The 26,438-nt window shown below is 44.6% G+C and overlaps 1 protein-coding gene across 1 annotated transcript; it reads left to right on the top strand.

The window, feature by feature from the left end:
• The first annotated feature begins 1,196 nt into the window (after window positions 1-1,196).
• On the top strand, window positions 1,197-26,438 carry LOC307213492 (uncharacterized protein). Its single transcript, XM_079971412.1, has 15 exons — window positions 1,197-1,318; window positions 3,405-3,512; window positions 6,698-6,749; window positions 7,099-7,231; window positions 10,099-10,240; window positions 10,937-11,068; window positions 11,969-12,088; window positions 12,735-12,807; window positions 14,568-14,693; window positions 20,152-20,258; window positions 20,474-20,525; window positions 22,853-22,985; window positions 24,131-24,272; window positions 25,024-25,155; window positions 26,112-26,438. Exons 2-15 carry the CDS (start codon window positions 3,426-3,428, stop codon window positions 26,235-26,237), a joined length of 1,557 nt encoding a protein of 518 aa, XP_079827538.1. The 5' UTR covers window positions 1,197-1,318; window positions 3,405-3,425; the 3' UTR covers window positions 26,238-26,438.

A 26,438-nucleotide genomic window follows, 5' to 3' on the forward strand; every position in this document is an offset into this window, starting at 1 on the left:
TAAAAGCATCAACAGAATGATTTTGTTGCACACGACTCCCAAAAAGTGATTCTGGATGATGATGATGATTTATTAAATTTATATACCATCCTTCATCCAAAAATCTCACAGCATAACAGTGCAAAAGGAAAACAAAATTATGGGGCATTACAGTGGTACCTCGGGTTACATACCTTTAGGTTACAGACGCTTCAGGTTACAGACTCCGCTAACCCAGAAATAGTACCTCTGGTTAGGAACTTTGTTTCAGGATGAGAACAGAAATCGTGCAGCAGCGGCGTGGTGGTAGCGGGAGGCCCCATTAGCTAAAGTGGTGCTTCAGGTTAAGAACAGTTTCAGGTTAAGAACAGACCTCCAGAACAAATTAAGTACTTAACCTGAGGTACCACTGTATAGGCAATTAAAAGCTGGCACTGCTCAGAATGGTGGGCTAGGAAGGGGAAGCAAGGGAGACAGAGTCTAAGTCAAGGGCCGGCAAACTGTTTCAGCAGGGGGCCGGTCCACTGTCCCTCAGCCTTTGTGGGGGACCAGACTATATTGGGGGGGATGAACAAATTCCTGAGCCCCACAAATAACCCAGAGATGCATTTTAAATAAAAGCACACATTCTACTCATGCAAAAACATGCTGATTCCTGGACTGTCCGCTGGCCGGATTTAGAAGGCAATTGGGCCGGATCTGGCCCTCGGGCCTTAGTTTGCCTACCCATGGTCTAGGTGTCAACAGTGAGGCCTGTCGGGACCTCCTTCTCTGGCCAAAGATGTCAATGAACAAAGTGACGATAATATCCTGGCACAAGCTCTCATGGGCCACATCCAACTTTGACAGACAAGCTGGCCCACAACAGTTTATGCCACACCATTTATTAACAAGGTTGTTGATCTTTTGAAGAGTTGTTCAACTGGATTTGCCAAAAAGGATTCACATGGTTAACTCTCTGGAATTTATCACACACTAACTTATATTTAAATCCACACAGATCTGAAAGTTCCGGGTGTTTTCACACATGACATTAAAAATCATCTTTGACATTGTGTGCACGTTAGAGAGAATATCTTTAATCCGGGGTAGAAAACAGACACTTTAGAACCGAGACGTGACAAAGTAGCCAGTACTAGTGCAGAAAGGAACTGCAAATCCTTGTTGAGCTTGCGAACGTGGCTTTAGGTTCACTCAAACAGAGGCTGGAACGTTATCTTTATTGTTTGAGTGGCAAAGTCACCTCTGTGGGAGGAGTTCCAGGATTTAATTGCTTTTAGGCAAAGCTTTTTGTCCACAACAGGAAGAACCACCTGACGCTCACACCAAAGGCTCCGAGGTTAGTTCCTGATGCACATCCATGTCTTTAATAACTAAGTTAAGGCTATACAAAGAAAGCAGGGACAGCAATCATAAAAAATGTTGGCGTGGTTGCATTTAATCTATGTCTTCTGAAGAACGGTTTAACAGGCAAAAAGGAAATGCCAGTCTGTATGAGTTTGCATGCCTCTTGCCTCAAGAGCAAACATTCAGCAAATGAAGCATTCGTGGTCATTTCCTCCATGCTTAGAGAAGGTTCATCTTCCACCTGCTGCCTTTCTCCTTGTCAGGCAACTGTCAGAGGCACATGAACACTGGCAGAAAGCATGGCAAAGGCAGAAGTTGTCTGCTTGCCAGCTAAATCAGAGTTTGGGTGGAGTTAAGACATACAATACTGCTCTTTTGGATTCCTGTAACAGAACCTTAATTTTAAGCCAATTTTAAGGCTTTGTAGCTTCAACAATTGTTGAATTTACAGCTGCATATTAATTTGGCACCCAAGGTGATAAAAAAAATGTTCGTTGGAGAGATCACAACTGAATCAACCGGTAGAGCAAGCTTCTAAGGAAGGTTAATCTGTATACATTTGTGTCTTCTGATCTTTCAAAAGCAATGTTAAAAAAGCTTGTTTCATAAGGTATTTGGCCACAGAGTGATGCTTTTCTAGGATTTGTGATTTTACTGTTGTCATGCTCTCATTGGAGAGTTGGCCACCAGCTGGATGCTGAAAGCTTTTGTTATGTCGTGGAGCTTTTCAGTTTTATTGTTGGTTCTGTGTGACTTCATATCACTCATAATAAGCTGTCCTGCGCATGAAAAGGCAAGTGTGTTTCAATAAAGACATGAATAATAAATAAAACGTATCAAAGAAAACAAAGATCTGCATTTAGTTCCCAGACTTGAGATGAATATTGTAAGATGTACCTCCTGCAAAATATTGTTATAAGTCACCCCAATCCCTGCCAAGCTGCGCACAGGATTCTAGGGATCTTGGACCTCAAGCCAGGTCTGTGCTCCTTTGGAGAATTGAAGACACGGCAGAGGCTGTTGTAGTTTTAAGAAATGGTAAAGTTAAAGGTAAAGGACCCCTGGACGGTTTAGTCCAGTCAAAGGCGACTATGGGGTTGGGGAGCTCATCTCGCTTTCAGGCCAAGGGAGCCGGCGTTTGTCCGCAGACAGTTTTCCGGGTCATGTGCCCAGCATGACTAAACTACTTCCGGCGCAACGGAACACCGTGACGGAAACCAGAGCACACAGAAACGCCGTTTACCTTCCCACCACAGCAGTACCTATTTATCTACTCACACTGTTGTGCTTTCAAACTGCTAGGCTGGCAGGAGCTGGGACAGAGCAACGGAAGCTCACCCTGTCATGGGGATTCGAACCGCTGACCTTCCGATCAGCAAGCCCAAGAGGTTTAGTGGTTTAAACCACAGTGCCAGCACTGGAGTCCAAGGCATCTCCCCCCCCCCCCAATTGCCTTCAGTCAGCCTGCCCAAGATGGATCTCTGTCTTTGTTCTCCCTTCTCCTCAGTACACTCTTTTCCTGTCACCTCACACCCAGTTACCTGGCCATCCTTCCAAATCCCCTCTGTTCACACTTCAGGGCAGGGGGGAAGGACAGTTCTCTTGTCTTGCCAGTGGTTTTCAATGGTTCTCTATTGTTTCTTAATGGCCCTCGCTTGGCCAGGTCATTTTTGCATTGGCCAGCCCAGGAATTCCTCTGCAGCTGGTATATTCCCTTCATATCTCAACCAATAAAAATCCTACCATTTACAATGGTACCTCAGGTTAAGTACTTAATTCGTTCCGGAGATCCGTTCTTAACCTGAAACTGTTCTTAACCTGAAGCACCATTTTAGCCAATGGGGCCTCCTGCTACTGCCGCGCCACCAGAGCACGATTTCTGTTCTCATCCTGAAGCAAAGTTCTTAACCTGAAGCACTATTTCTGGGTTAGCGGAGTCTGTAACCTGAAGCGTATGTAACCTGAAGCGTATGTAACCTGAGGTACCACTGTATTAATTTTCTTCCCCAAACCTATACTGTTTGCATGGCTTTCAGCCTCCCCATAAACACTTCCATCTTTCCGCTCTTTCCTTCCAGAATACCCAGCACCTGAATACCATGGCTGGGAAACCCAAGCTTTATTATTTCAATGGAAGAGGGAGAATGGAATCCATTCGCTGGCTGTTAGCTGCTGCAGGTGTCGAGGTCTGTGCCTTTGTTTTCTTCCAGAAGGAAATCTGCAGATGAGTTGCTTGTTTAAGTTATGCCAGGATGACCACGGGAACCATTGCCACAATTAGAACATCCTTAGGACCATATCAGCATACAGGAGACTGGGTTTCTGATCTAGATGGTTTGGCAGGGAAGCCACAGGTACATAACCCATTATTTCACAACGATAGGAGTAAGATCCTTGGCTGTCACCCAACATCATGGACACATTTCCTTTCGATGCAATATTTTTTATTTCAAAAACCAAGGAAAGCATAACCAAGGCAGCCACAAGGCTTCCTTTTGTTACAGGAGGATATCACATATCCCACAACCCACACTCCGGTCTATAATGTTGAAATTGTCACTAAAGCTGTCAGGTTATAGGGCCACTTGGAAATCAGGAAAGAACTGTATGCTGGGATGCTGCCTCCAACTCCCTCATCTTACTCCCACATTTTCCAGGTTACTAAAGGTAAAGGTACTCCTGACCATTAGGTCCAGTCATGGCCGACTCTGGGGTTGCAGCGCTCATCTCGCTTTATTGGCCGAGGCAGCCGGCGTACAGCTTCCAGGTCATGTGGCCAGCATGACTAAGCTGCTTCTGGCGAGCCAGAGCATTGCACGGAAATGCCGTTTACCTTCCCGCCAGAGCGGTACCTATTTATCTACTTGCACTTTGACGTGCTTTCAAACTGCTAGGTTGGCAGGAGCAGGGACCGAGCAACGGGAGCTCACCCCGTCGTGGGGATTTGAACCGCCAACCTTCTGATCGGCAAGTCCTAGGCACTGTGGTTTAACCCACAGCGCCACCCACGTCCCTCTTTACCTTTACCTTTTCCAGGTTAAGCAGGCTGCAAACACTTTTTCTTTCTTTTTTTTATAAAATTTTTATTAGGTTTTCACATTTTATACACACACACAAAACAAGAACGAAAACAAAAACAAAACATGTATAATTTCATACTCTTACTTTCTTTACCCCCTTTCCCTGACTTCCCCCCACCCCCTCTTCATACATCCCAATTCCAATAATTAATTCCGCAAGTTCTGGTCTTTCATCTTTAACATATTATTGTTATTTTTGAACTTAGCTCTTTTTACTTATCCACATTTAACTTATCCAATTCTGTTATAAACATTAAATCCTTTTTCTAAGGTCTACCTAATTTCCCTTCCAAGAATTTCTTCCTTCATATAATAGTTAGTTATATGTCATAATAGCCAAATACAAAAATCATAAAATTTTGAGATTCTGTTCTCCCCTCCCTCCCTACCCCGGTTTCCATCCCTTCCCAAGCGAATGTCCACAAAAACAGTTCCTAGCCCGGATTCCTCACATCCGAGGCCTTCAAGTCTCTGTCAGTCTCTCTCTGCCAATTTTGTTGGTAACCCTTTTTGTTGGTCCTCAGGTCTCGAAGGAGTTCTGTCACAGTCACATCAAGTTTTCTTCCATCCAAAATACTTAAAAGCAATTGCTGCAAAAGGTCAGCTAATCTCCCATATTTAAAGAGGAAGTCCCAATCATATTTCTTTATTCTTTTAGATTCCAGTATTCCAGGTACTCCAGGGACTTCCTCCTTCATCTTTCTCATCTTTCGCAGATTTGTAATCCGAAGATCTTCTTCTTTGTTTCCTGAGAATATAGGCTTCTGATTGGTATTTTCCTGTAATTTTTCCACCCCTTCTTTCCTCTCCACCAATTCCAAAAATGTCTCTTCTGGTTCAGCTGCAGATTCCTTCTCAGTCAAATCCTTTATACATTCAGCAGAGTTGTTTGTTTTAGAGTTCAAGGTCATAAGTTCTTTGTTCATAGCCGTACTCTGCTCTTGCAGGATTCCCACGAGAAAAAACATTTTTTCTATCTCTGCCAGTAATTTTCCCTCTGCAGCCATTGTAATGTCTCTAGTTCCCCCTAGGGGGATTCCAATTGCTTGATAGTCCTTTTTCCAACAGTCCGTTACTTTGTTGTTTATAGCTACGTTGTTTCCAACCACCTCAATTCAAGTGCAACACTTTTAATTCAGAGAATCATTAAATAACAAAGTTCTTAACTTTAACCGCCCGTTTGACAGCTCCTTTGACAGCTGTCAAACTCCTTATTCTTTTTCCTCCGGCTCGCACACAGGACGCTCCCGGGTTCGGGGGGGGGGTTACACAAAAGCTTCCAAAATTCCTCACTTTCTCTCCAGCACAAAGACTTCTCCTGTCAAATTCTTGGAAATATCTTTTATCTGACACCAAAAACAATACTCTCCACCTTAGTTCTCCGATCCTTGCTTTAGATCGTTTGTAAATAGGGGGGGTGCGGACTTCCCTTTAGCACATCCCCCGGTTGTACCGAATTCAATGATATAAATTTTAAAGTCCAGATTCCATTCTACTCACGGGTTGTTCGTTTTCCAGTCCGAATTTTGGGGAAAAAGTCAGCGCTCTCTGGCCATGGCTACGCGGCTTCGCTCCAATGAAGTAGCGGTCTACTCACAGCACCACGCCGCTCCCCGTACCCTCTCCGTAGCCTTTAAAAAGACTCTTCGTGGGTTGGGGAAGGCGCTTAAAGGTGCCCGCTGAGTCACCAAGTCCGCAGGCTTCCGCACCTGCGGTTTCTAAGGGTCCCCGCGTCGCCGGCGTGGTAAGACCCGTCTTCAGCAGAGCCGATTCCCTCCGAAGCTCGGAGGGAATCCGCCATTAGCCGATCGCGCTAACCCGGAAGTCCCACTTTTTCTTTCTTTCTGGAATAAATTACATGGAAATGAGCTCTCAACATGATAGACAAGTGTGTGTTCTTGTTTGAAATTAACAGAACCACTTAACAGAACAACAGTTGGCATGCCAGGGACTAGGAAAAGATTAATCTAGCTTCTACATGAATTAAAGTCCTATATCAACCAATTATGTTTATTCACTCAATATCCCTGATCCATAATAATCCATTAATGCTCTGTATAGTCTCGTAACACAGCCATGGCTGGTTCGTATGTTGCTTAGCCTTTGGACTTCTATTTAAAAGTTTCATTCTTTCTATTGTCATGTTATATAAATTGTCCACTTAGATGGTCACTGATGCAGTAGGCTATGACCCATAAAGGCATACGCTGTAATAAATTTATTGGTTAACGTGCTACAGCACTCTTGGTTGATTATAAATAAATGAAATGTTAGTCCTCTCGCTTTTTCAGTTTGAAGAAGAGTTTTTGGAAACAAGAGAGCAATATGAAAAGTTATTAAAAGGTAAGGCTACAGATTTAATAACTTCATCCAGATCCAGAGCGCTCTCTCTCTCTCTCTCTCTCTCTCTCTCTCTGTGTGTGTGTGTGTGTGTGTGCCAAGAAATTCTAATGCAAGTGTGTTTGGGCAGGGTGTGTGTGAACAAGAACTCAGCTACTTTGATTCTGCTTCACCATTGGAAATGGTGTTACAAGCATCTCTGCTCTCACTATGGGTGGGCAGAGGTTCAACCAATGAAATACCCCCCTTTTTTCTTTAAATGCTTCCTTTCCCATTGTTCCTTTCCCATTGTTCACCATGCAAAGCAGTACAGGAACTTGCCAGGGCTGACATGATGATTCTCTTTCAACAGATGGATTTCTGCTCTTTCAACAAGTCCCCATGGTTGAAATTGACGGAATGAAGCTAGTGCAGACTCGAGCCATCCTCTACTACATTGCTGCAAAACACAACCTCTATGGGAAAAACCTGAAGGAGAGAGCACAGTATGCTTTTTAGAAGCCATATTACACTAATATGCAAGGTTTTTTTCTGGCCTAAGCGCCTGCTTTTTTAATATAACAAAACAATAAAGGGTAAAGGTAAAGGGACCCCTGACCATTAGGTCCAGTCACAGACAATTCTGGGGTTGCAGCGCTCATCTCACTTTACTGGCTGAGGGAGCCGGCGTACAGCTTCCAGGTCATGTTCCCAGCATGATTAAGCCGCTTCTGCTGAACCAGAGCAGTGCACAGAAACGTCGTTTACCTTCCCGCCGGAGTGGTACCTATTTATCTACTTGCTCTTTGTGCTTTCAACTGCTAGGTTTGCAGGAGCGGGGGCTGAGCAACGGGAGCTCACCCCGTAGTGGGGATTCGAACCGCCGACCTTCTGATCGGCAAGCCCTAGGCTCTGTGGTTTAACCCACAGCGCCACCCACTTGAGGAGAAATGAAGGCAAGAACTGGTGACTGAATAGCAACAGCAATAACTTAGAAGGGGGGATACCCTCTGGGCTCAGCTTCAGGTAGCAAAAAGGTCTTGGAACAGCTGTGAAGAAGCATATGCATATGTTTTGCATATACATTTCTTCCATATTTATAGCAATCATGTAAGAAAAATTGGGGTTGGATTTTACAGCCCCACTCCTGTCAAGGTCCACTGCTGGTCAGAGAAAACTGAGATGGAACCTAATAACAGGAAGCAAGGCTGGCTGTTCTTTATTGCATATCTGTTGCAACAGAGTCTGCACAGACACACACACACACACACACACACACACGTAAGGAGGTCAGGAGCCCAGAGCAGAATGTGCAGACCCTTTTAAAGCTTCAGAAATTGTAACAGAAAGGCCACCCCAAATTGTAATACAGATGCCATAAAAATGGGTTCTACGCCCTACAATTCTATGATTCTATGTAAATCAGATCCTGCTCAGAGTTCATGTTTCTCTGACATATTTACAAGTCAGGCATCTTGATTGGCCAACAATACCTGCTAACAGCCCTCCCTGGCCTGTCTGAGACATCCTTTTGAAATGGTGAATACCTCGACTCCAGAATCCATGACAAGGACCAGTTTCACTCATACACAGATCTGCCTTTTTGACAGGTCTGCTTAGATAGTTTCTTGTTAAACCAGTTTCACAGGCAGGAGGCTCAGGAAGAATTTCCTGCTACGTGGATGGAGGGGTCTCTGAGGTCGACTAGAGGCTAAACATGGTCTCAGCCTTGCTCAGTGTATTTGTTTGGTTCATGTTTTATTCGAATAGGGTATGGTTTCATTGATAAATTGGCCTTTTTGTTGAGAAAAGGGCCTGACTGAAAGTAGCCTTTTATCAATACTTTCTGCAGAGTGATTGGCAGATGAAGGGTTAACCCGATAGCCTGTGGTACCTCTCTGACTCCTGCAGTGGCTAATGTTGTGCAAAGGGATTAAGACTTTGGAAGAATCATATAGGACCCTGAGGATCATCTACTACAACTTTAATATGCAGCTGTCCCATACGGGGATCGAACCTGCAACCTTGGCATTATCAGCACCACGCTCTACCCAACTGAGCTGTCCAGGGTGTGTTTTAGCATTTTTCTTAGTATTTTTGAACTTTCATGTTTTATGTGTTTTATACACATGCATTCCTCAGGGCTGCTTATTAGGAGCACCCTAATACGATTATGAGGGACGCAGGTGGCACAGCCTAGGGCTTGCCGATCAGAATGTCAGCAGTTCGAATCCCTGCGATGGGGTGAGCTCCCATTGCTCAGTCCCGGCTCCTGCCAACCTAGCAGTTTGAAAGTGCGCCAGTGCAAGTAGATAAATAGGTACTGCTCCGGCAGGAAGGTAAACGGCGTTTCCGTGCGCTGCTCTGGTTCGCCAGAAGCGACTTAGTCATGCTGGCCACATGACCTGGAAGCTGTACGCCGGCTCCCTCGGCCAATAAAGCGAGATGAGCACCGCAACCCCAGAGTCGGCTATGACTGGACCTAATGGTCCCTTTACCTTTATGATATGCAAAATGAGCTATGGAAGGAGAAGACGGGAAGTCATTGATATCTTAAGGATGTAAAAATGAGTACTTTAAAATGTAAAACAGAAAATTTAATTTATATAGATTATATTTATATAAATATTTATATCTGGAACTAAGCAAGAGGACAGCAGTCAGGGAGAGAAACTTAGCACAGATTCAGGAAACAGCTACCAGGAAGTGTCTTAGCAAAAACTGCTGGAGGGTCAGAGAGAGTTAGGCGTTGAATGCAAGCTTGCTTTAATCAAGTTCTTTGTTTTATTTTACCCCTGCGTGATTGTTAATATTACAAACACCACTTGAAGCAAGGCATAGAAGGCGTGGGAGGAAAGGCAGAACAAACAGAGATAGGGAAGGATTTGGTTTACAGTGCAGTTTTATAAGCATGTTGCACCCAGTACTTATTGGCAATAAAGGTGTTCCTAAATAGGAGGTGTGTGTATGTGGTAGGAGCAGATATTCCCTCCCCCCCCCCCGAATTCAAGCCTATGCATGTTTCCTTGGAAGTAAATTCTTCTATGGCCTATGAGACTTGGTCCAGGTACATAGGAATGCCAGCTCAGTACACCTGCTAACCTGTAAACCCCGCACTGAGTGTGTAGATCCCTGTGTTGATCCTTGATCATTCAGATGGTGGCCTTGGGACTAGCGCGTTCAGCATGCATCCAAGTATGCGTTGCACATATGCTGAGCTCCACCTGCTCCCTTCTCCTCCACCATTTGCTTTTGCATCCCATCAAGTGCTGGAGCCGAAACCAGACACATGGGAAGCTAAGCCTCAGCAACGCCTAATGATCAGGGCAGCCTGTAGTTTATTTAGGATGACATTGCCTCTCTTTCCCCCCAGAATTGATATGTACGTGGAAGGAACAACCGATCTGATGGGAATGATCAGGGTTCACCACAAATCACCTCCTGGAGAAAAAGAGAAGAATCTTAGTTTAATCATTGAACGAGCCACAAAAAGATACTTCCCAGTTTATGAGAAGGTACTGTATGTAACGGGACGCGGGTGGCACTGTGGGTTAAACCACAGAGCCTAGGACTTGCCGATCAGAAGGTCAGCAGTTCAAATCCCTTAATGGGGTGAGCTCCAGTCGCTAGGTCCCTGCTTCTGCCAACCTAGCAGTTCGAAAGCACATCAAAGTGTAAGTAGATAAATAGGTATCGCTCTGGTGGGAAGGTAAACGGCATTTCCGTGCACTGCTCTGGTTCGCCAGAAGCGGCTTAGTCATGCTGGCCACATGACCTGGAAGCTATACGCCGGCTCCCTCGGCCAATAAAGCAAGATGAGCGCCACAACCCCAGAGTCGGTCACGACTGGACCTAATGGTCAGGGGTCCCTTTACCTTTACCTTTACTGTACGTAACATGCTGGCACCATGTTCTGGTATGTCATATTTTGTTGAAAGTGAAAGGCCATAGATTTTGGTGCTAGTTAGGGTTTGGCAGAACCACGTGCTTTGGTAAAAAGTGGGGTGTAAATGCATAAACCCTAAAAGGCCTGGAAGAACAAAATGGTCTTTGCCTGGTGCCTTAATAACCAATGCATGGCCACTAGATGACCCTCTGTGTGAAGAACATTCTAGATATGAGTGCCACCCTGAAAAGGCCCTCTCGCCTTGTAGCTACCTCCTCACTTCGTACTGCCATGTACATGCATGCAATGAACTTTTCTTCCGTAGGTTTTAAAAGAGAACGGGCAACCTTTCCTTCTTGGCAACCAGTGGACCTGGGCTGATGTCCAACTGATTGAGACCCTATTAATGGCAGAAGAGAAGGAGTCTACCATTCTCTCGCAGTTTCCTTTGTTGCAGGTAAAAGAAGTAGCTGAATTAACAATGACCGTGTACTCAGTAATATAAACCTTCAGTTGAAGTGAACAGGCATTTGACTGATTGTGTCCTCGACATTTTCCAAACTCACGTATAGCTAGTCAGATGCTGATACTCCTGAGAACAAGGAAGTATGTTATACAACACAACACCATTCTAATGAAAGCTAGAGTTTCCATAGGACTGCCATATTTCAAACAGTGAAAATCCAGACAAAAATGGTTTTCAGGGGCCAAAGTTGTTAAGCTTTTTATGGCAAAATCACAAAAAAATAATAAAAGTAAATAAATGCTGTTTGGGGGCTATTTTTAAGGAAAATAGCCAAAAATTGCACTGCCTGCATGAACTGCCATATGTCCAGATTATCCAGACATTTTTTGCTGATTTCTGCCTGGACACTGCTAGAGATAGCAATATCCCGGATATGTCTGGAAAATTCCGGACGTATGGCAACCCTAGTTTCTATCTCATATTACGTTGAAGGCCCAAGTCCCTGCAGCAAAGTATCCTAAACCTTTATCTCTTGCTTTCCATATGAGCTATCCATTTTATGCACATTTCCCCCTAATATACACATTTTTGTATACATTTTTTCATTGCAGAACTGCATTGCAAAATTCAGAGAAGGGCCTATTTCCAAGGGGTAGCTGTGTTTTGGTTAGCATTTTGTTTTGGAAAGTATGAATTATTGGTTTTACTATTGTGGTTTTCCCCAAGAGACTTCAGGAACTGACAGTCGTTGATGGGGGCTGCAGTCAGCGAACTCACACTTCTCAGGATTTGGGCCTGACACACTGGTTTCAAATTTGTTCAGCACTGTAATTTTAAGATTGCATACCTAACTTACTTGCTCTGAATGATTTGCAACATTTGCAATTTTAGGCTTTTAAAGCAAGAATGTGTGATGTCCCTACGATTAAGAAGTTCCTTCAGCCTGGAAGTCCAAGGAAGCCGCCGCCCAATGAAAAATTTGTAACAACAGCAAACAGGGTTTTCAACAGGAAATGAAAACTGGGCATATGTTGCACTGCGTTAACTCCTATCTGGGAAGCAGCTGTCTTTAACAATGCATTGCAAATGCTTCTTAATGCTAGTGGGCTGCTTTTAAATAATAATCCAGTTGGCTTCTGACTAACTAATAAAGTTTTGAGATAAATGCTAATCCAAAACTCTTCAGCTGCATTTGGGGGGCTGCATTTGGGGGGTAGGAAGTGGGAGATTCCAGACCTAGATTGGGGCAATATATTAAGATAGATAGCATTTGGCAATAAAACAACGAAAATGATGTTGTAATAAAGAATTCTGTGTTTTTATCCAGTTTAAATACTTAGGCTGGGGTCACAAACATGATGTATAAAATGGCACCCTTGAATATTTCCCCTGGTGCTCATGAAACCTATTATACTCAGGTCCTCTTTGTCATGAGATAGTTACCGTCTCTTTCCCCCTCTTGAACAAGTACACAGAGCTGAAGGGGGATATTGGAAGAGTGGTGTTCTTTGGCATTTCCTCTTTTCAAATTTTAGATTGGCACCTTGGGGGGGGGGGATAGAACGACTGGCAGTCTTTCTCCTAATTTATGTAGCACCCCACTTTCTGCTCCCTGTCATCCACTTCCTTTTCCCTTCCACTCTCTTGGTCACTCCAGTTTCTGTTCAGCTGCTCACGTGCCGACCCAAACCCTGAGAAGAACATAGAGCTGAAAGAGGAAGTGGGAAAGGGTACTTATCTCCCAACTTCCTCCTTCAGCTCTATCTACTTTTCCAGTGGGAGTAGCCAGAGAGCAGAAAGTGAGGTACCACAGGAATCAGGAGAGATAGCAAGCATGGCTTGCCAGAAAGACAATGTACAGTGGTACCTTGGGTTAAGAACTTAATTCGTTCTGGAGGTTCATTCTTAACCTGAAACTGTTCTTAACCTGAAGCATCACTTTAGCTAGTGGGGCCTCCTGCTGCTGCTGCACCGCCGCCGCACGATTTCTGTTCTCATCCTGCAGCAAAGTTCTTAACCCGAGGTACTATTTCTGGGTTAGCCGAGTCTGTAACCTGAAGCATCTGTAACCTGAATAGTCTGTAACCCGAGGTACCACTGTATACACACACATAGGTAAAGCTGATCCTCTTGAAAATGCAGACTAAAAATGGCTGTTCAGATGACTGCATTAACCAGAGTTGTCAGCTGTTGGAAACGTCTCCAGGACTTGATGATAGGTAAAGGTAAAGGACCCCTGGATGGTTAAGTCCAGTCAAAGGCAACTATGGGGTTGTGGCGCTCATCTCACTTTCAGGTTGAGGGAGCCAGCGTTTTTCCATGGACATGCTTTCCAGCTCATGTGGCCAGCATGACTAAACCACTTCTGGCACAATGGAACACCGTGACTGAAGCCAGAGTGCACAGAAACGCCGTTTACCTTCCCGCCAGAGTAGTACTTATTTATCTACAGTAATACCTCTGCGAATATCTGCCTTATCTAGCATCCGTTCCAGCGAACATCCACGGCAAACCCGGAAGTACTGGAACGGGTTACTTCCGGGTTTGTCACTTGCGCATGCGCAGAAGAACAAACCGCTCTGCGCACATGCGCAGATGCGGCACTTTGCCCTGCATCCTTTTCAGCTAGTGACCAGGGCTGTGGAACGGATCCTGGTCGCAAAACAAGGTGCTACACTACTTGCACTTGCATGCTTTCGAACTGCTAGGTTGGCAGGAGCTGGGACAGAGCATCAGGAGCAACCTTTAGATTGGCAAGCCCAAGAGGCTCAGAGGCTCAGACCACAGCGCCACCCATGTCCTACATTGGTCCACCTCAGACCTGGAGCTGGTCCTCCTATTCTCTCATCAGGAATTCAAGCAAGTGGAAAATTAAGGTTGCCTCATGCATGACGTGACAGGAAGTGTATGGCACCATTTTTACACCTGACAGGAAGCCACTGGCCCTGTCAGTCTGAGATGCATAGAGCAGCTGTAGTGGGGAGCTGCATTAGGTCCTGACTCACCAGAGGTGGAAATACCTATTTTGCTCTGGGTTTAATTCTGTTTGGTGGTTGTGGTGGTGCAGTACCTTTGGAATCGTAGCAGATCCATACCTTAATGGACCCATTAAGACCCGTTTTGCTCAGTGAGGTCATGTGGACTCCAATCCCAAGCACTGTTTGCTCAGAATGAAGCAAGCCCCAATGCATTTTACAGCTTTTCTCCCAGGTAAGTGTGAAGCCTTTGGTCATCATGTGATGAATGCAGATATCATGCATTGTAAATCCACGAAAAATGTGCAGCTCTGTCCACAGGATTGTCTCAGACATAAAGCATAATGGACCCTTTCTCACCTGCTTTGAATGCGTGATATGGGATATTTTGATCTACCTTTAAAAAACAATAAATACAGCAGTTTCAGATAGAACATTGTTTATTCGTGCATGCTCACATAAGTTTAGTAATGTTAACTAAGCCCAAGTTTCTGTTTTTTGTTTTGTTTTTTAACTGAGTGGTAAGACAAGAGGAAGAGACTCCCCCAAAGTAGGTGGAGTTTCCTGGACTGCAAGATTTTTGAAGGCACAATTTATCTGCGTGTGGAGAAAGAGATCAGCTAAGTTCGGCTTTGCGAAAGGTTAGTACTGGAGGTTGGAAATAAGCAACTTTTTCAGCCTTAACAGGTGCAGTCCTATACAGTTCTACTCAGAGGTAAGCCCCATCGAGTTCAGTTGAACTTGCTCACAGGCTAAGTGGGGATAGGATTGTAGTCTGAGAGACTTTAAATTAGCTTCTGTGTGGATATTGGGTTAAATATTCACCCCAGAAAGCTGTGTGCAGCAATGCAAGAATATTTTACTTAGCCTTTGGCATGAGGAAGGAGGGGATAAATAATTGTATTTTAATTGAGGAAAGCAAGGAAAGTGGGAATAAAGCATGGGGTGGATTAGCCAGGGCAAAAAGTGAAAGTGTGGGGTTGGTTAAAGGATACTATAATAAAGAGTGGCTGATGTTCAGTTAGATGAAAGCAATCTCAGAGTCATGATGGGTTCGACCCCCATGTTCAGCAAAAGATCCCTCTTGCTGTGAGAAATGGGGATTTCACATGGATTTGCTGCATACTATGTTGCTGGAGGGAAGGGGAAGATTGTTGGGCCTCTTATTTTAATAGAGCAAATACATTTCGGGTGGTGGGCAGCCAGTGAGGAATGAACGACCATCATCTGAAGGGGCAAAACAAAGCCTGTAATCTCTGAGCATACTGCCCTGGCACTTATTTCTGTAATGGCACTTATTCAATGGCACTTATTTCTGTAATGGGATTCCCTAAGCACACTTTCCTGGAAGTAAATACCAGTGACACTTACTTCCAAGACAACATTTTTTAACAAAAATGTGTGTGTGCGCGTGCGCGTGCTGCATTTAAATATTATTTATTATGCATATTTTTTCTTTTAATCTGTTGCAAAACATCCCTCAAGCTAAGGATTGGCTTAGGCATACAACAGCACCTATTGATTTGACGGCCATATAAATTGCAAAAAACAAAAAACAAAACCCCCAAACCAGAATATGTTGCTTTTCTTCTGCATACTCTTTGGTGCTGAGAGGCCTGGATAGAGCAGCAGGGTACACTTGCCCCAGGTATTGTGGGGCTATGGCTGGGGGGGGGGCACCAGGGACCAGCTGCTTTTCTCTTTGTGTTCTTTACTGTACATTCTAACAAGACTCCTGCCTTGGGTGTCAGACAAGCTTTGCATGAACTTGAGTGCAGATAATATAAGAGTGGAACATGTGCAGTTAAAATGATAGCCTATCCGACAGTACAGATGATTCCTGATAGGCAGTGTACCCAGAAGAGTGCCTCTTTAGCAGGGTTGTTTTTGCATGAAAATATGAACAAGGTGCTTTGCTGCTGGTATCTGCCTCACACTGAAACAACTTGTACACACCAAATAACTTGAATAGTGTAGACTGCAGAATCTGTGTGCACGAAACGAAGTGGTGATGGCATCACTTTCCTGTTTCTATATTGAGAAATGGCCACCACTGAACCACTCCAATGCAAAACGCCTCATCTTCTCATTTCTTTGGAAGAATTACTCAAACCCCATCTTTGTTAGTCTAAAGCACGGGTGTCAAAGACAGACCTCGTCATGTGGCCCGTGTAGCCGCCGGCGGCCGCCAGCCTTCATCTTTTATTCTCGCTTTTTTTTTTTACACAAGAAAGCCGCCTCTTCAGCGCATGCGCGGCAGCCTACAAGCCAGAGAACGTCTGCCCTCTAGCGGCACCAAACTGCTGATGCGGCCCCCGATGAATTTGAGTTTGACACCCCTGGTCTAAAGTCTTCCCCGTTTCTCTTTATTCCTCTTTCTCACCTACCAGGGAACCTCCATTGGGCATGGGAGAGAGTCAGACCTGGAGGGAGATGCTTGGGTTTTGCATTTCCAGAGATGGGAGTTCAACTTATCCGCATTTCCCCATGCGTGTCGAGACCCCGCAGCCACCCCCTCGTTGGAAATAACTCACACAAGGACACAGATATTAGGTTTATGTATTGGGCAAATTTTGGGCCACAACTTTATTGAAATTACAGAATGTGAGCAGTATTGGCTTAGGCATTGATTGGACCTAACCATACCTGACTCCTGCCCATTGTGCAGTAAGGGGGTAAGCCACCGGTAGGGGGAGCCCTGTCGATGCGAACCCACTCAAGCTCCCCCTGGTATTTCCGTCGGGGTCGTGTCAAGGCCCTAGCCCCCAGCCGGGCTTCAGACTAAATCAACACCCCTGGGTTCCTTTAACGGAATACCCTTAAGCATGGAGGGGCAGGTGATGGCCACACCTCCCCTCCCCCACACAAGGTCAAAAAATGCCTAACTGCAACCCTAACAAAGTTGTGATGATTGCTACGAGGTAGGTGAAAACCAAGTGGCCAGTGCCAATTTGCCAAGTGGAAAAATTCCTACCAGGCCCCTCAGACAACCAAGGCAACCAACCAAAGTCCATAGCAAGGCCATTGCATAACCTGCAAAATAGGGAGGGAGGGCGGGTGATTGAGGAAGTGAGCCAAAGAGGAAGTCCTCTGGCTCGCCCCTCTGTTTAAACAGCCCCGACCACGCCCCCCCTGGACAGCAGGTTGGCTGGCCGGGCTCTGATGTGGCCGGGATCCCCCAGGCAACGGGGGACAAAGTCCCCCGTCCCCGGTGGGGAGTGGGTGGCCATGCGGTCCACCGCAACTCCTCCCCACTGGGAAGTGGAGCGGATTTGTCCCTCCTGCTGCTCCCATCTCCTTCCATAGGGAAAACTGCTCTTTAGAGCTCAATCTAAGCAAATGGCACTTTTGGTTTTCTGTAGACTCCCATTTTTCCCAGTTTAGAGCCAAAGAGAGGGTTTTCCCTGGGAAAGGAGGAGAAAACCGCTCCGACCCATCTTTTCTAGGCACAGGAGAAGCAGAAGCGTGGATGAGCCCTGTGTGTTTCTCCCTCCTGATAGGTCTTGTGCAAACCTGGAACCTGCACGGCTCCTGACAGAGCATCACTTGAATATCTGTTACCTTCTCCCACCTTCCATCTGAAGGCTCCTTAACAGATGCAGGCATGCAGAGCCAAACTATTGGGCAATTGTTCTTTCTTCCCTTTGCCCTACTTAGTTGGCCAACTAGGCAGATAAAGGGTTCCAGAGAACAAGAAATTTTGCACACTATTTTGTGACATTTTGGTTGGCCTAATAAAGGTATTGTACTAAGATGGATTTTGGAATTTTTAAAATGTGGGCCAACACTTTCCTGCTGTAGGCAAATGATCCCTGATAATAACCCTCAAGGCAATACCCTTTCCCCCTTTCAGTTGTCTCCAGCTGGAAAATTTAATTGTCCTCCCATCACCCATCCTGGTCCAATTGCTAACCTCTGCATCTCATGATATGCCATGAAGGCATCAGCTTGTGAAAACAGCTAAAGGGGAGGTATTTATTTCAGGTTAAATAATTAGATCACCTTATTAATTAGAATGAAACAAATACTTTACATATTTACATGTGCAATTTTTGCAGCCAGCATACTGGATCTGGATCTTAACAAGTCCTACGTTCCCAGAAAGCTCTTTGCTTTCCCCCCTCTTGCAATTACATCCAACATCTCTGATGTGCTGTGGATTTCATTCCAGTCTTAAAATATACGCTGCCAAAGCTAATAAAGAGCTTTTGAGCTATGCATTGTTTACAGAACACTGATCTTATAGCACCGTCCAATCCATCCATTTTTTGACAGCAATTGAAATTTGAGTGTTTGCTTTAAACCTTTGAGCACTAATACCCATAACTCGGCTTGGGTTGAGTTACTTCATAGTAACTACAACACAGCTTCTCTACCTTCCTGCACCCCCTTGGTGTCAGGTATTGCCACGAAAAGCTGGATGACCTGGCTCAGTCAGACATAATGATCTTGAGCTGAGAAACTATCCTGGTTTCATATTGTCTTTTGCAAACAGAAATTAAAGCAGTTTCCCAGTTCAGACCTCATGGCAAATGTGGTTTAACTAGCTAGGATGTAAGCACTGAAGCTGGACATGTGAAAAGAGGAGTGGGTGCACATTGCACATGCACATTGCTCATTATTGAGCCAGTAAACAATGGCTTGTTGAACCATTCTTCAATGAACTGGATTTAGGAGGATGGAGACTCAAGCAGGGGCACATTCAGATTGCGGGATTACTGCATTTGTTTTCCTGACTATAATGCTAGCACTGCTATCCTAGATTCTAAGGTTCCCTTTTTACTGCATTACCTGTTGCATTGTGTAACTGTGGCGTTTTGATTGATATATCACCATGTATGCTAAATTTTAAATGGTGGAGGGAAAATGTATGCTAGAATGCGGCCCCAAATTTCATCATGTGAAATTTTGGGTTGCTGTTTTTCCCCTGGAAGTAATTGACATGGAAATGAGCACTGATCATCAGCTAGATTATGCTAGTTTTTAAGAAGTGGCTTTTACACCCTATGGAAGATCACATAAAACATGGACATTATCAGGTAAGGAAATGTTGGGACAATGGAAGAAAGAGCTGCTTGAATGGAGTCCAAGTTCCATCCTAACGTACCTATTATATTGTGGTGAGTTTTGTGGGTAGCTATGCACTCAGTAAGGGATGCGAGTGGCACTGTGGGTTAAACCACAGAGCCTAGGACTTGCCGATCAGAAGGTTGGCGGTTCCAATCCCCGCGACGGGGTGAGCTCCCATTGCTCGGTCCCTGCTCCTGCCAACCTAGCAGTTCGAAAGCACGTCAAAGTGCAAGTAGATAAATAGGTACCGCTCCAGCAGGAAGGTAAACAGCGTTTCTGTGTGCTGCTCTGGTTTGCCAGAAGTGGCTTAGTCATGTTGGCCACATGACCTGGAAGCTGTATGCCGGCTCCCTCGGCCAATAAAGCGAGATGAGCGCCGCAACCCCAGAGTCGGTCATGACTGGACCTAATGCTCAGTGGTCCTTTTACCTTTCTATGCACTCAGTAAGCCACACCATTGAGGAACTGGAGGCCTCGGCATGCCTATTGTAATCCAATCCACCCTGCTAAAGAACAAGAGCTTGCTCATGTGCCTTGACTGAGTAGAGGGGGAAGGCTGGGTGGGAATAATGGGAGGCACGCACAGCATGTTTATGTGCTGAAGGGGATGAGAAAACTAGAAATTGTGTAGACACTGACTTTCGCCTCCAGGCTGACATCCAGGAATTGTATCATTCTGTATGCCTGGAAATCAGCACGAGCCTAAGCATGTTTTAACTCAGGTGTGAGTTCAACTGTGTTCACTGGAGCTTGTTCGCCCCTTAAGCATGCTTGGGACTGCAGTCTTTGGAAATCAGACAATTCTTCTAGATCCTTTTCCTGTTGTAACCACAATAATGCTCAGCCTTTCATAATACATATTCTATTCATTTTTTGTAACATTTAATATAATTCATAATACATATTCTCTTCATTTTGCTCCACCTAATTGAGCTGTTCTGCAAAATTGTACCTGAATGGTTGCGTACACAATTGCTGGTTTATATTTAATTAAACTTTTTCTTCTCCCCATTAAATGGCACTCATCAGGAAACCACCAGCTTAGAAATATGTCTGGGAAACCAAAATTGACGTACTTTGAAGGCAGAGGAAGAATGGAATCCATCAGGTGGCTCTTAGCAGCAGCTGGAGTGGAGGTTGGTTGCTTCTGTTTGGAAAACTCCCCTTGCACCAGAAATTTGCACAATTGTGTGCTCAGAGCTTTGAACGGGAGATTTCCCAATTCACAGCTCTCACTCTTAGCTATTTCTGTCTCTATAGAAGAGCCACGTAGTAACTTTATGCAATAAAAAGAATTGGCATGACACAGGAATGGAAATAACTTGATCTGTTTTCCTGTCTTTTTTTCCAGTTTGAAGAAACGTTTTTGAAAACAAGAGAACAGTATTTGAAGTTAATCAAAGGTAAACTCATGGTACAAACCTATATACCGTATTTTTCGTCCTATAGGACGCACCGGCCCATAGGACACACCTAGTTTTTTGGGGGGGAATAAAGGAAAAAAATATATTCCCCCCCCCCAGCCACAGGGCTGGGGCGGGGGAAGCCCAAGCTTTAAAAAACGCACCTACCGTAGTTTTTAGAGGAGAAAAACAAGGGCAGCAGGCTCCCTAGGCTGCGGATATCTGCCCGAAGTGCGGAGCGCTCTGCTTCAGCGCGCCCCATGCTCCGGGCAGCAGGCTGCTATCCGCAGCCTAGGGAACCCTGCAGGAACTCTCGCGGGCTCCCCAGGCTTGCTGATAGCTTCCTGAAGCCTGGAGAGCAAGAGGGGTCGGTGCGCACTGATGCCTCTCGCTCTCTAGGCTTCAGCGAAAGCCTACATTTGCCCCATAGGACGCACACAGATTTCCCCTTCATTTTTGGAGGGGAAAAAGTGCGTCCTATAGGGCGAAAAATACGGTATGCCTATTCAGAGGGGAACCCCACTAAATTCAATGGGGTGTAAGCCCAGACGAGTGAGCAGCCTTTTTTCTACCCATGGATATTTCTGAAACCATAAAATGTTTACCAGAGACAAAAGTGGAAGGCCTGCATGCAATACGCAGCAAAGGAAGTAAAATCTCTTTTGCTCCAGCCAAGGGTGTTTTGGCACATAAAGCACAAATCATGGTGTTGCCCCTTCACCCTCTGAATTTCCCACTTATAAAATGTAAATGTAAAATCTATATTGATAGGAATATATTTTAAAATATTTCTATCCTGCCTTTCTGCCCCACACAATAAAACAAAAGATGCCCAAATGTGTGTCATGAGTGTGTCATGTAGATGGCAAATACAACATGCATTATTGGAGATCTGAATGGGGAAAAACATTTCCCCAAAATGTGTAACATTCCTCAGTGCAAAATATATTTCTCATTTTATTGCATGTTATATAATCTAGGCTACAACATACAATTTCTTCCTTGAAGGCAATTATAGATGGACTTGAGTACCTGGGTTATAGGACAGGCTATCCTTGGAACAATTAGTTTATTTATTTCCTTTTATTTTGTGTGGTGTATTCTTTGGGGGTGGTAGATTATAAAATGGCCCCAGGGTCTGACATTAAAATGACCTGAGCATGTAGAAATCTGTCCAGATGTGGTTGATTCTCAGAACCCATGGGAGGCTGGAGGTTTGAATCATATTTAAAACAGGGCCCGGGATATAAAGTTTACTACTCAGCAATGTTTTCTTGGGCTTGCCGATCAGAAGGTCGGCAATTCGAATCCCCGCAACAGGGTGAGCTCCCATTGCTCTGTTAAAGCTCCGGCCAACCTAGCAGTTTTAAAGCACACCAGTGCAAGTAGATAAATAGGTACCTCTGCAACAGGAAGGTAAACAGCGTTTCTGTGCGCTCTGGTTTCTGTCACGGTGTTCCGTTGCACCAGAAACAGTTTAGTCCTGCTGGCCACATGACCTGGAAAGCTGTCTGTGGACAAACGCCAGCTCCCTTGGCCTGAAAGCAAGATGAACACTGCAACCCCATAGTTACCTTTGAATGGACTTGATCGTTCAAGGCTCCTTTACCTTTATTTTTTTTTACCTAATCCTTTTAATTATTTTAAGCATTGTTACCCTGCTTTTTAGCCAAAAAGCTTCCCAGAAACAAGACAGTTCCTGCTCTCAAGCTAACAGTCTAAAAGACATGACTCAAAAGGAAAAGGTGTTGGGCAGAGAAGAGGAAAATAAGCAAAAACAAACACCATCGCGTTACTTATAGAAGCCAGCTGGAGGGAGGGAGAAACACATCAGGGAAAGGAGGAGCCAAAAGGGGTTGGTTTCTCTGCAGAACTAATGCTGTGGTCCTTGCACAGCACTTTGTGTCTATGCCAAGCTGATTTTTCCCATCCTTGCAAACCATGTAAAGAATTTGTTGTGGTTTTCTATCTAAGTTGTGAGCTTGATGGCACCTGGGAAAGATAGGAGAGCTTATTCAATGTGTCAAATGTTGGACTCATTGGTCATAATAGCAGGGAGAAGCTAGCTTTTCTTCTCTGACACCAGAAGAGCCTCCAGTCTATTTGGAAGGAGCCCACGGATTCAGAGTATGAGACGTGTTGCAAAATGATAGTAGATTGGCTACTTTCGCTTGGCTGTTTGCTTTCTGACAAAAAGTTAGGCCACATGCTAGCTCTGAAAGTGCTTCACTGTGGCAGAATCTTGCCACATTTCTTTAATCTCACAGAATAACCATTTTGGACCGATCAATGACTTTGTTTTGGCTTTTTTCTTTGTTTTCCTAAAGATGGATACTTGCTGTTTGATCAAGTCCCTCTGGTCGAGATGGATGGGCTGAAGCTGGTCCAGACCAAGGCCATCCTCAACTACATCGCAGGGAAATATAACCTCCATGGGAAGGACCTGAAAGAAAGAGCATAGTACTTATCATGATTCATCATACTGTACTTGATAGCTGCATTAACAGTAGCTGGTAACAGATAGCTGGTATTAACAGTATTCACACATGCTCAAAAATTTGCATTGCCTAGGAAAGAGAAAAAAAGCTGTGAGAGGCCAGGGAAAAGATATTCTTGAAGATTTGGGCTGCTGGTTTGGTGTCTAACTTGTTCTAATGCCCAACCCATATGTGTGTGCATGTGTTTGTCCTGCGTGTTACATATTATGGGTGATGTCCAATGCTGATCACACTCAGGATAGATCCACTGAAATCAATGGGCAAAAGGGCACTTCTTCTTCTTCTTCGACAACCCAAACAACCTACAATTATGTGATTTTACTTTAGCATGTCAACGAGTAGTATTTAGAGTTTTGGCTTCCTTTTAGATGACAGAGGAAGAACCCTGGAGACTGATGGTGCCTTTGTAAATAATGGCATTATTTACATATCTACAGGTGGGACACACAGGAAGCGAAGAGTATTTTCATCAGCTGGCAACAAGTCCCTAGGCAGCTATTTGTGCAGTTCTCCTCCTCGTAAAGTAGCACTCCCAGGCTCAGCTACCGTATTTTTCACTCTATAAGACGCGCCCAACCATAAGACGCACCTAGTTTTAGAGGAAGAGAACAAGAAAAAAAATATTCTCTCCCTCTCTGCACAGTGCCTCTCCAACAAAGCAGGAGGAGAAACAGAAGCAGAATGGGAAAGCTGCGCAGCACCTCTCCAGCGAAGCAAAGTCAGAACAGCAAGAGGGATCGCTGCACAGCGAAAGCAGTGATCCCTCTTGCTCTCCTGGCTTCAGCGAAAGCAACACAAAGCCTCCTGAGTGCAGCGGTAGCTGCGCAGCCTGCATTCGCTCTATAAGACGCACACACATTTCCCCTTACTTTTTAGGAGGGGGAAAGTGCATCTTATAGTGCGAAAAATACGGTAATTCTGCTTAGAAGCTTCCAGTTCTCTCTTTCTAAGGTGTTCAGATAACCCCTAAGCACTGAAATAATACATGAGGATAGATCGACAGGCCACATGAGCTAGACCCACCTCCCATTTTTATGTTCCTATTTTCCCAATAAGTTCAATTAAACAGATGAATTTTCTCTACCCATGCCTGCCTTGTCCTCACAGCATTGACATGTATGTGGAAGGAACCATGGACCTGATGGGGATGATTCTGATGTATCCTTTTTCTCCACCTGAGCAAAAGGAGAATCAGCTTGCTTCCATCCTTGAGAAGGCCACTACCAGGTACTTTCCAGTCTACGAAAAGGTATGGCACCAAAGATTCCTATTTGTAGCTACATCAGGGATGGGGAACTTGGGATCAGCCTGCGTCCTCCAGAAGCTTTGGACCACAATTCCCATCAGCCTCTGCCAATGGTCACCAATGGTCCAAGATGTTGGGAGCTGTAGCCAAACAATATCTGGAAGGTTCCTCACTGGAGAATGATGACTTGGACTAATGGCACAGGTCATATTTTTCGTAGCTCTTTGAAGATATCAGACAGGTTTTACTATGTCCTGAGACTTCTTTGAATATAGAGTGAGGCTTCATCTGTGCTATACAATTAAGGCAGCACTGTGCAACTTTAAACAGTCATGCCTTCTCCCAAAGATTCCTGGGGGCCAGGTGCACCAACTCTAGGGGGCCGATGAGTTTTGGGCCCCCTCAATATTTTTTGGAAAGGGGCCAATGTTGAGGGGGCCCAGCATGCATTGTAGCTTCAGCGGCCAGCTCCTCCGGAGCACTTGGCCTCCTCCAGATGTTGTGATGTCATGCAACAACATGCATTAAACGAACGATGTGACACACACACAATGTGTGCTGGGCCCTCTCAGTGTTAGTTTATTAAAGGTGCTCAGAGTGGTTATCATCTTATGTGGCTTATAGGACATTTAAATTTAAGTCCCGAAAATGTCCCACACTGTCCCAACATTTCTCGGCAGAGTTAAAAGTACATTTTAAGGTAAGAGAGTACATTTTACTCAAAGCAAGCACATTCTTTATTGTTGTTTTCTAGGCCCTGAAACAGGCTGGAAAAGAGTTTCTCGTTGGCAATTGCCTCAGCTGGGCAGACGTACAGCTGCTTGAGGCAATCTTAATGGTAGAGGAGAAGAAAGCGGAGGTTCTTGAATCCTTCCCTCACCTGCAGGTAAACTGTTGGGAGAGTGCATCATGCAGAATTCTGCTCTCGTTATAGTTCAGAATGTGTTTGTTCAGACCTCTGGATTGAGGTGCATAGAGTTCAGTTAAGGTTAATCTATAGTTAAGGGGCTATAATGCCCTTTCTGGGCAATTGATTCTAGAAAGCTGCCTTATAGGAAGTCAGACCTTTGGTACACCCAGCTCAGTATTCTCTACACCGAATGGCCATTTCTCCATGATTTCAGACAGGGGAACCAATTATTGTATCCAATTTAGCCTAACCTTTGCAAGTAATTTCCCCTAATATAAATCATTTGGGGGAGGTCATTTTCACTTATAGGAGATTTTTGTGCCCTTTCTCCTAATATACATTTTTGTGGAAAAGGTTAACTGGGGAGCAAAATGCAGAGAAGTGCAAATGTTAAAGGATAGCTGTGTTTCAGTTTCCGGTTTCATGAAACGTGAATCATGCACTTTCTTCGTAAAATGCAAATCGAACCAAATTTCTCCCCCATCCTTACAATAAACGGGAAGTTGGGGATTGAGGAAAAACATGTACTCAAGAAGATGTACCCGAGGGAAAACCCCTCATAGCTCCAGCAATGCCCAGAGGCTTCCACCTATGCAGCTGATTCCAGCATCTGTTTTCCATATAATAGGAGTGAACCTGTTTGCCACATTTAGATGTTAGCGCCACAGAGTGGGATCCATTCAGGGGGAAGCAGCAATCAGACTGTGTGGATCAAATATTAGCTTTCTATGTGCAGGACAATGAGTCTCTCTTTCTGGTGGTTGGTTAACGTATATTGGCATAATTCCTTACTAAATAACTCTTCAGGTTGTATTGTCAAATATCCTTTAGAAGGATGTTAGCCTATACACTACAAGCTATTCTGATGCGCTCTCTCTTTCTCTCTATATATAAACACTTTGTTTGGTTTTATTATTTTATTTTTGCCTTAGGCTTTCAAAGCAAAGGTGAGCAATCTTCCCACCATAAAGAGGTTCCTGCAGCCTGGAAGCCAAAGGAAACCACCCCCTGATGATGCATATGTCGCAACTGTGCTGAAGATTCTCACAAGTGACTAAGAAGCATTGCATTAGATTTTTAGGCTGCTTGCCAGAGTCACCATGAATGCTGAAAACCAAGGGATCTTTAAATGAAATGATTGTTACCTGCCATGAAAAGCAAAAGTGGCAACATGGAATGTTGAGCAGATGTTGTTTCCGTGCATGGGGGCATATTGATTTAAAGTGTGTAAAGTGCTTGCATTAAAATATTCAACAAGA

This window comes from Podarcis cretensis (assembly GCF_951804945.1).
Source record: "Podarcis cretensis genome assembly, chromosome: 3".
Taxonomy (NCBI): domain Eukaryota; kingdom Metazoa; phylum Chordata; class Lepidosauria; order Squamata; family Lacertidae; genus Podarcis; species Podarcis cretensis.

Coding starts and splice junctions, on each gene's coding strand:
- LOC307213492 (XM_079971412.1), top strand. CDS start 3,426: ATGGCTGGGAAACCCAAGCTTTATTATTTCAATGGAAGAGGGAGAATG. Junction 12,089..12,734: donor CAAACAGGGTTTTCAACAGG/AAATGAAAACTG, acceptor TGGTCACTCCAG/TTTCTGTTCAGCTGCTCACG. Junction 22,986..24,130: donor GACCTGAAAGAAAGAGCATA/GTACTTATCATG, acceptor TTGTCCTCACAG/CATTGACATGTATGTGGAAG.